The 9,934-nt window shown below is 35.2% G+C and overlaps 1 protein-coding gene across 5 annotated transcripts; it reads right to left on the bottom strand.

Annotated features, from left to right (window-relative positions):
• Nucleotides 1-510: 510 nt before the first annotated feature.
• Nucleotides 511-7,473, bottom strand: LOC132606089 (uncharacterized). 5 transcript variants are annotated; one of them, XM_060319424.1, is made up of 11 exons: nt 7,178-7,471; nt 6,401-6,544; nt 6,159-6,252; nt 3,786-4,831; nt 3,386-3,709; nt 3,201-3,307; nt 2,845-3,115; nt 2,343-2,620; nt 2,074-2,129; nt 1,880-1,982; nt 511-940 (listed from the first exon to the last, which is right to left on the bottom strand). In XM_060319424.1, the coding sequence occupies exons 4-6, from the start codon at nt 4,787-4,789 to the stop codon at nt 3,217-3,219; spliced, it is 1,419 nt and encodes a 472-aa protein (XP_060175407.1). In that variant the 5' UTR covers nt 4,790-4,831; nt 6,159-6,252; nt 6,401-6,544; nt 7,178-7,471; the 3' UTR covers nt 511-940; nt 1,880-1,982; nt 2,074-2,129; nt 2,343-2,620; nt 2,845-3,115; nt 3,201-3,216. The 5 variants fall into 5 exon arrangements, 4 of the variants coding, with proteins under 4 accessions (XP_060175407.1, XP_060175408.1, XP_060175406.1 ...); XM_060319425.1 differs by having other exon boundaries at nt 2,343-3,115; nt 6,401-6,561; nt 7,178-7,473; XM_060319423.1 differs by having other exon boundaries at nt 2,343-3,115.
• Between the last annotated feature and the right edge of the window lie 2,461 nt (nt 7,474-9,934).

Genomic DNA, 9,934 nt, shown 5'->3' with positions numbered 1-9,934 from the left:
GGATTTGGGCAGGTTGAAATAGTTTAAACAAAAATGGGTTGAGTTTCAATCCTCCCATATTTCATGTGGGTAAAATATAGGTTGGGTGATAAACAGGTTGATTATGGATTAAACCATATTATGCAAGTGCAATATTATTTCAAGTGTAATGTTTATAATTTTTTCTTTTGCCAAATTAAATTAATTTTTTCATATATTTATAATTGAATATTATGAAATAGAAACTTCAAGGGTTGGGGTGGGGAAAGAGAGGGGAGGGGGGCAGAGGGGTCATGGAGGAGGTGGGGGCACTACAAAAAATGCGGGATTTAGCCACGCGCAAAACCGTGGCTAAAGGGTACCAAAACCGTGGCTAAAACTACTTTGCCACGGTAAGTTAGCCACGGTTAAGGCCGTGCCCATACGAGGCGTCGCCAGTGAATTTGCCACGGTTTTACCGTCCGTGGCAACCCTAAGTTAGTCACGGTTTAATATAGCTATAGCTACGATCAAACCGTGGTTAAATTTGACTGCAAGAAAAAGGCATTATATTTTGGAATTTCAGATTACCCATGCTACAACCGTGGCTAATCTAAGGCGTAGGAAATTTGTTCACATCATATAAATTAGCCACGGTTTAGCCGTAGCAAACATGCACTGTTATCATATTACTTAGCCACGGTTCAACCGTGGCTAATGTTCACAGTTTTTTTTTTTTTTTAAATTACAATTATTTTTCTGGTGCCAATACATAACTAATCTGCATTCACTAATACAATGACCATAATATACAGCTCCAAGTCATTCCCATTCAGCCTTGGAAGCAATAAAACGAAATAGATCATCCAAAATTGCCTATCAGATATTTCATGGCAAAGCTTCTGCCTCAAGGACTCAAGTCCAGGCACAAACTGCACAATGGATGCCACATGTTCTTTCTGACTATCAGACATGGAAAAATCTGCAAAAAAAATTGACAACCATCAACCAAAAGCCACAAGAAACATGAACAACATCCTTTAATATTTCCAAGTATTCAAAAGGTAACCCTTAAGAAGTACTGTGCCAGAAAAAAGAATCATAGGCTGAACAAAAGTGATTTTTTTTAAGTACAACATCATGGCTGGAATTAACTTAAAACTATAAACTGGAATTTGGCTGGTGCATGATTATTTATTCCAAGTCAAGTAAAGCAGTACTGCTGATTACTACTAATATTTCTTTCTTATTAAACAAAAATAAGAAGCATAGGCCCAACGCTTATATGAGTCACAGTTCTAGAAAAAGAAAGATGGGGTTTTTCTAAAGCACATGCAAAAGCAATTAAAGATATCAATACCAAATTCACAACATAAACGATTTTGGGAAATTCAGATCTGTATGGCCAACTGTGGCCTCAAATCGCAATATTATGTAATACCTTTCATGAACTCCTTTCATAGCATATTCATGGTAGAAGATCACCACAAATGCAGAAGATGACACTACCACTATCAGAATCCAAAGACAGAAGAGTATAATGTTGTTCATTTATCGTGTCAGTTTCTTAGAGATGAATTTTGCTCAGGTAAAATTGTAATTCAATGTTGTACAAAAAAAATCACCCTGGCTGAAGAGAATTACATAACAACTCCTGTTATACTCACTATCTTCATCATCATTCTCATTTTACCCGGACCAAAGTTCTTGACGAATTATTTCATGATATATCTGTGTTTCTAAATTCTAAATCCTTAGAAAACCATCAAAACATGACATAGAACAACCAATATCAATCTGGAATAGAAGGAAGTCAGGAAATTTACACATAACTTACATCCGTGCGTAGTATTTCAGTAATATGCACAAAAGACCACATAAAAGAACCATTGTCCTTATAATAGCTGAATATGGAACTCACCTTCAAAGTTTGCAAATGGTTTGTCAAGTCCACAACTTGCAGTCCAGTGTTGTTTGCTACACTTGGTATGAAAAATATATACTGCCCATCTTTGATCTCAGAGCTAATATTCATAAAGTGTATAGCATTAGATACAATATAAATTTGTGAGAGCATATGATTGTTCTCATAGGAAACAAAAATCACTTGCTCACTTCTTCAGAATAGTAGCAATCATGGCATCTTTCATAACTAGCAATGCGGGAGAAGTCTGCAATTAGTTGTTAAGGTCATGACATATTGTAAAAATTTGAAGCCACAATAAAAACATCAAAAAGAGGTAGCTAACCATTTTATGTGTCTTTCTAGTTCTTAATATTAGCAAAATTCTAGTCTTGCAGGTTTAATCCTCACCAAAGAATGCTCACAATAAATGTAACTACTAAAACAGAAATTTGAAAACGAACAAGTGTTTGGAGCTTACAGGGATATTAAATGCATCTTAAAAGGTCTTCAATTCCATAACAGGGGTATTAACTAGTCTACCATTCCTTCACCATATCCATCATCACCATCTCCATCACTACCACTTTCATAATCATCATGAGTTGGTTCATCTTGTTCTTGTTCATAGCGATCATCCCGCACTAATTGTAAGTTTTCGATATTTTCCAAATGTTGCTCATGAAAAGGTATGTCCTCCATTGGTGGCTCCTCTAAATCCACATAATCCACATCTCCCATATCATATATGTCTCTAGGCTTCATATGACAAACAAAACACCAACCTTCATCAATTGGATCATCAACATAGTAAACCATTCTAGCATCAGTTGCAAGTATATATGGTTCATCTGTTTCTTTTGTACCGGTGTGTATCAAACGGGAAAAAATTACACTTGTTATCCCAAATTGATCTATCTTGATTCCCTTGTTAAGTGTAGTGTCTACCCAAATACATTTGAATAACACAACCTTTAACTTACCGTAATAATTTAACTCTATGATGTCAACCAATTTACCATAGTACATATCATCACTTGACTGTTCAATAGATTCTCTGCCACTTCAAAATCTCTTAGTAACCGCAGACATAACAACACCACTATTTTGTGTTCTCAACCCTTGCTCCTTCCTCACAGTACGAAACTTAAATCCATGAACGTTATACTCCTTGAATCTCCTCACAACATTATTTGGCCCATTTGCAAGCCATTCAATTTCAGGTGTAATATCCGCACCATCCTTTCTTGCAACCTATTATTTTTAAATGTATTAGGACAATTATATATACTTTATGAGATCTTCAGTTTAAAAGAGAATGAAAAAATTGCAATCTTACATATCGCTTAAGCCACTCATGAAAATGTTTGTGCACATATTCCTCCACAACTTTTGCATAGTTTTTTTTTGCTACGATGCATCCTAGTGACCTCAATTCTAAACTTCCTGAATAAGAAAATACATTAGAATAAGAAAACACATTAGAATAAGAAAACGAACAATATAAAAGATCATGTAACCTACTCTCGAAATGGATCAACTATTTCACAATTGGTTAGCACATATCGGTAAGCTTGTATGATTTCCAAGGGAGGTATGGGTAGAGTTTTAGTAGCACCAACAGGTTTGCCTAATGCAGGAAACAAGTTTGACAAGATAGTTGATTCACTACTAGCATTGATCTCGTTGTCATCATCATTACGCCTTGGTCGATTAAACATTGTTTCAATATCACCCTCCAAATATCTAGAACAAAAAGTGAGACATTCCTCCATAATGTACCCTTCAGCTATACAACCTTCCGGTGCGGAATTGTTACGAACATAAGATTGCAAGTGGCCGAGTTCCCTAACAATATATTAAAACTAATTGTAAGATTAGAAAAAAAAATAAAAATACATCAATTTACACAGCAAAGATATACCTTTCAACAGGGTACATATAATGACCTTGTACTGGACCAGCAAGAATTGCTTCCTCTCCAAGATGAATTACCAGATGAACCATAATAGTGAAAAATGATGGAGGGAATATCATTTCCATATTGGAATGATTCAACCAAATTCGTTGTTGGAGCTTCTCTATATACTTCACATCTAAAACCTTGCTTGATACTTCTCTAAAGTAGTTACATAACTCAATCAACACTGAAGTAACTTCTTTAGGAAGAGATTTTCGAAAAGCAATTGGTAAAAGATGCTCCATCAGAATGTGGGAATCATGGCTTTTTAAATTAGAGATCTTGCGTTTCGTAAGATCAACACATCTAGAAATGTTTGATGCATAATTATCTGGAAAAACCACATTTTTTAAAACTTTTAGGAAGTTATCTTTCTGCTCTTTCTTCATGTTAAAGCATGATGGAGGAAACTTAGAAGAATTAGGATATGGATGAAGCTTTTCTCTAATTCCCATCGCTTGCAAGTCTTTACGAGCTTGCAAATTGTCTTTTGATCTTTTTTTGTCACCAAGTATGGTGAACAATACATTGTCACAAACATTCTTCTCTACATGCATCAGGTCAAGGCAATGACGAATAAGATTGTTCTTCCAATAAGGTAAATTCCAAAAGATACGTTTTTTCTTCCATTGTTCTGGCCCAACCTCATTTGTAGCATCATCACGAGGCCTCTTCCGGCTCTCTTCAATTTGCCTTAACATGGTTGAACCTGATGGTGGGATAGGGGCAGGTCTATGCTCCTCAAAACCATTAAATGACTGCTTATTGTATCTATACTTGTGATCATGTGGCAAATACCGACGATGTCCCATAAAGTAATTTTTTCTACCAAACTTTAGCCTCATAGATTCTGTATCAAAATTACATGATGGACAAGCAAGTGATGTATGTGTATTCCACCCAGACAAGTTGTCAAGACCTGGAAAATCACTTATGGTCCACATCAATGCAGCACGCAACTGAAACATTTCCTTAGTTGAGGAATCATAAGCACGTACACCACCCCACAACTGTTTTAATTCAGCGATTAAAGGTTGTAAGTAAACATCCAGGCATTTTAGGACCAGAAATTATTATCGCCATGACAAGAGAAGTTTGCTTCATAAAACACCATGGAGGATAGTTATAAATATACAACATCACAGGCCAAATGCTAAAATTGGAACTTAAATTTCCAAACGGATTGAAACCATCTGTAGCTAAAGCAAGTCGCACATTACGAGTCTCTGAAGCAAAGTCAGGATAGAAAGAATCAAAATGTTTCCACGCTTTGCCATCTCTAGGATGTCGTAATAATCCATCTAGGTTAGCCTTTGTAGCATGCCATTTCAAAAGTTCTGCAGTTTTCGAGCACATGTATAGCCTTATTAGCCTAGGTATAAGTGGGAAGTATCGCAATACTTTCGCTGCCTTTGGTTTCTTTTTCTGTTGGTCATCAATCACAACATTTGCACCAACATCATTTTCATTTGATACATACCTGGATGTATTGCACTTCTTGCATTTATCTCTCTTCTTATCCTCGGATAATCCCCAATATAACATGCAATGGTTTGGACATGCATCGATCTTATCATAGCTCAAACCTAACCTCTTAATCATCTTTTTTGACTCATAAAATGATGATGGTAGTTTCGCATGAGGAAAAGCATCCTTTAAAAGGTCAAGAATCATCGAAAATGTTTTATCAGTTGCACCACATAAGACCTTAATATGATAAAGGTGAACAATAAATGACAATTTACTATATTTTGCACAACCATCATAAAGTTCTTGATTCCCGTCCTCTAACAACTCCTTAATTTTGTCTCTCTCTTCTTGACTTTTATCTTCAGCAACCCTAGGAAGGTCATTATTTGGTAAATTGGATGAACCAGAATCTTGAAAGTCATTATTATCAAAGACGTTTCCAAAAGCATCATTCAACATATCATTCATCGGATATTGTCTAACCCACTCATCTTGTACTCGGGATAATGATTCTACATTGGATTGAATATGCTTTTCCCCATGCATGTACCAACATGTGTACTTTTTCTGGAAACCCATGTTGAAGGAGATGCCTAAACACATCAGCTCTATTGCACATAACATTAAATCCACATATAGTGCAAGGACATAAGATTTTTCCATTTATGGATGCATTCGAAAAGGCGAAGTCCAAAAATTGGACTACACCATCCAAGAATTCATCTGATCTAATTGACTTTGCAATCCAACTCTTGTCGATCATGTTGGAATAAAGTTGTTTCAGATTTGAACAAACAATATACTTGAGAAATAGGGCTAAGTTCTTAATAAACTAAAGGATGAAAATTACATCAATAAGATACTAACCAGTTGAGAAGAAGCAGATTAAGAACAAGTTAGCTGGCCTTTACTTGTTTTTTTCGTTTTTTCTTCCCCAATCAGTTAGCTGGTTTTCCAACACCTACCAAATTAATGTGTACCCTTATAACAAATTTGCAGATCGAGAAAACAAATGCAAGGGCAATACAGGAAGCAAGACATGAATACTCTAGCTACAAAGCAGAGCCCTATAAATCAGTATATGTAAGTAAATATGTCTATGCACTTACATATCAAAGTAGAATGAAGTTTCATCTTTTCCATGTACGAACAAAATTAAGCTTAATCCAAGATCATGAAAGGAAATGCACAAGCTACAGCTATTCTCATCCAATCAGACATAGCTTAGATCTCGTTCAATCTTCTTCCTACTCCTGTTACCAAAGAAAAACTGAATCAATGGATAAGACAAGTTAACAGAGTACAAATCCTCTCTTGCCAATAATCCTCACCTATAATTTTAAGCCAAAATAAGAGACAAATAAAGAAGTGCAAAATAGAAATCATATTGTACCTTGATAGGCTAAGAAATCAATAGCTATCTGGTAGCTTTGATGCAAAAAACAGTTGCAAGAAGAATTAGGGATTTTCACTTACATTTAGATGCATTCTAGGATGAAGCCTTCCCCAACTTAAGGATTGAAAAAAAAAAGGAACTTTAGCCTAAAGCTCATACAAGTTCAAATTTTTAATCTTCAAAGCTATAAGAATTGAACTGAACACATTTCAAAATTTCAGGACCCAAAAGAAAAGGAGAAATCACTGACCTATTTAACACAAAATTTCAGATAACCCATTTAACACAAAATATCTTCATTCATGACTCTTATGAACAATAAGATAATAAAACATCAAATTTCTTCATGCACAGGGAATTTTTTGTTCCAAAATTGTTCCTTTCCCTAAATACATCCAAGATTTTGCACAAACAGAAACCCTAAAAGGAACCCATTGAAGATTGAACAAAAAAATTGACTTAAAAACCTTGAGTAGCAGAAATTTGTTACCTGAAAGAAGTGATTCTACCATTTTTTTGCTACTATTCGAAGCAGTCGAATTTTTGGAATTGGGGTGAAGTAGTGGATTTTTGGAATTGGGGTGAAGGAGTGAACTTTTGGACAGATTTTGTGGAAAGAGGAAAACTAAAAACCAAAATAGGAAAATAAATGGGGGGAAAGAAAGAAAATAAAGGGAGGGAGTGAAATTGTATTACCCGCCTCATTTTCCCACGAAATTGTAGCCACGGTTGCAACATTGTAGGCAAGGTTATATTTTTTTGTTAGTTTTGCCACGGTTTTTGAAACCGTGGCTAAAAACCCGTGGCTAAAGGCCGTGTTTTTGGTAGTGGGGGAGAGAAGAAAAAAGTTCCCATTTTTTATAAAATTTGGTTTGGGGGTGGGGGGAGGCGGGGTGGTGTGGTTGGGGGGGCTATGAAAAATTACTCACTTTTGTCATGTGTGTCTTTCATAATATTCCCATGATTGTCTCATGACATTGCCAAACATAGTCCTCGCGATATTACTTCCGTCCTACATAGTGTAGCTTCACCCCCCGACAGCAAGTCTAGGCCAATGAACCCTTGCTTGCAAAGTTAAATCGTTGTATTAAAGCAGACACAATTTTTACTAGCGTGAGGTTGAATAGGTTCTAGTGGTGGACGAAAGGAGCATTATTGGGGATATAGAGATAAAAGGGTTCAACAGGTTAGGGGAATCGGGGTCTTTGTTCTGCATTTTATATTTTTAGTTGTATTTCTTTTTTTCCTTTTTCTAATTTATTGTTAATTGTACAAACTACCGACAATGAAGAGAATAAACGCTAATTACCACACGGAACAAACGAAGAGATTCAAAATAAAGAAAAACAAATAAATAGATATTTATAGAATTAATTTATCTAATTTATGCGACAATTTTCTTTTATTAGTTTTTCCCAAAATTATGACACTATCTTATACTAGTATTTAAAAATCAACTAACTTTAAACTTCTTATTTTATACTTGATTAAATGATTTACCGTCACTCATAATGTCTATGGTTTGTTTTAGATAAAAAAAATTCTTAAATCCTTATTACTTTCTAAATCTCCTTGCCCTATTAAAAACTGCACATGTATTAGAAAGAATGGAGTAAATATAGAGAAATATGCTAATTATAGTAAGAAATCCAAAAGCGGCTATTAAACTCTTATTATCGTCGTCTATACATTTTTTTATTTATTTATATTAATTTCAATTTTATAATAATAATAATAATAATAATAATAATAATAATAATATTTTTTAGAGATTAGTTATGGAGTTCATCCCAGCTAAAAACAATTGACAAAAATTAGCATTATCTAAGAAATCCCCTAAAATTTAGCCATAAATTTGTCTAGGAAGCGTCCTAGCAACTTTTTAGCAAGCGATTAGCTAGGGGTTGTGTTCCTAGCTAAATCACAATCTTTTGAGACGTTTTTTTAGCGCCAAAATAGAATTCCCGCTAACATTTAGCTAGGAAACATCCTAGCTAACATATTGCCCGGAATTAGCCACGGATTGTATCCTAGCTAAACCACAGTCATTTGGAAAAAGAAAATTGGCGCCAAATTGGAATTCCCGCTGAGAATTAGCCATAGATATTTCTAGGAAAATGTTCTAGCTACAGTTTAGCTAGGAATCGGCCCTAGCGAATTCCTAGCAATATTCTGACTAAATTTTTAGTCGAACTTTTTTGCAAGGGAATGACAGTTTTCTAGCTATTGTTGAATATTAGCTACGGATCTGTATTTCCTAGATAGAATCCCTAGCTAATAGCCTGTTCTCTTGTAGTGATTGCTAGCTATTTCTTAATTTATATTTTCATTTTAGGGTCAATTTTAAAGTTTCTTGGAGGAGTTTCATCGGACTAAGCCAACCAATGAGCAGGATGCGCCAACACAAATTTCGGATGAGGACATTGAGAAACTTTTATTAGGTATTGTTGGTGGCGCAAAAAAAGGGGGAGAGCTTACGGCCTTTCTCAACAAGTATATCACCGCTACCAGTCTAGATTGCAAGGCATAGAACTTCCTGATCAGAGGTCGAGTCAATGGATAGGGAGACGATGATGGCTATGGAGCTATCTAGCCAACTTCAAGCGATAGAGGCTAGAGAGAGGCGTACGGACGAGCAGTATGAAGGGCTTAAATCCCTTGATTTGTGTTAGATACTTGTGTAGACCAACTATTAGATACTTGCTTAAGTTCTTATGACTTGTTTGTTTGTTGAATGTCTTCTATGGCTTGTTAAAGTCACTATAACTTAGTGGGTTTTGTATGACAATTGAAAAAGTTTCGGGTTGGATTTTGTGGTGGATTGGATCGGAGGATGTTCTATACTAGTTTGTTGTTGTTTGAGTACGTTGTACTGGAATTGGCTGTATACTGTAATTATTTTTAATTGACAGGTAGATAACTGTAAAATAGGCATTTGTTGTTGTATTGCAGAAAATCGACCTAGGTCGGTTTATTTTTATTTTATTTTCCAAAAAGTTGAAAAAACGAACCAACCTCGGACAATTTGTTTTTTAAATAATTCAGGAATACTGACCTTTTGTTCAAAAATAAATAATTTTTTTACAGAATACTGATATTTTTGTGGTCGTGTGTCAGAAAATTGATTATTTTTGGAAAATAAAAACCAACCATGTGCGGTAAGTTTTTGATATCGACCAGGACTATACCGACCAACTTTGTCCAAAAAATGATCGGTTTTTGTGGTCGGTTTTGACCTTTATTTTTG

Source organism: Lycium barbarum, chromosome 8, assembly GCF_019175385.1.
Source record: "Lycium barbarum isolate Lr01 chromosome 8, ASM1917538v2, whole genome shotgun sequence".
Lineage (NCBI taxonomy): Eukaryota > Viridiplantae > Streptophyta > Magnoliopsida > Solanales > Solanaceae > Lycium > Lycium barbarum.
Note: the sequence above shows the minus strand (reverse complement) of the source record. Positions and strands in the feature narration are given on the sequence as shown.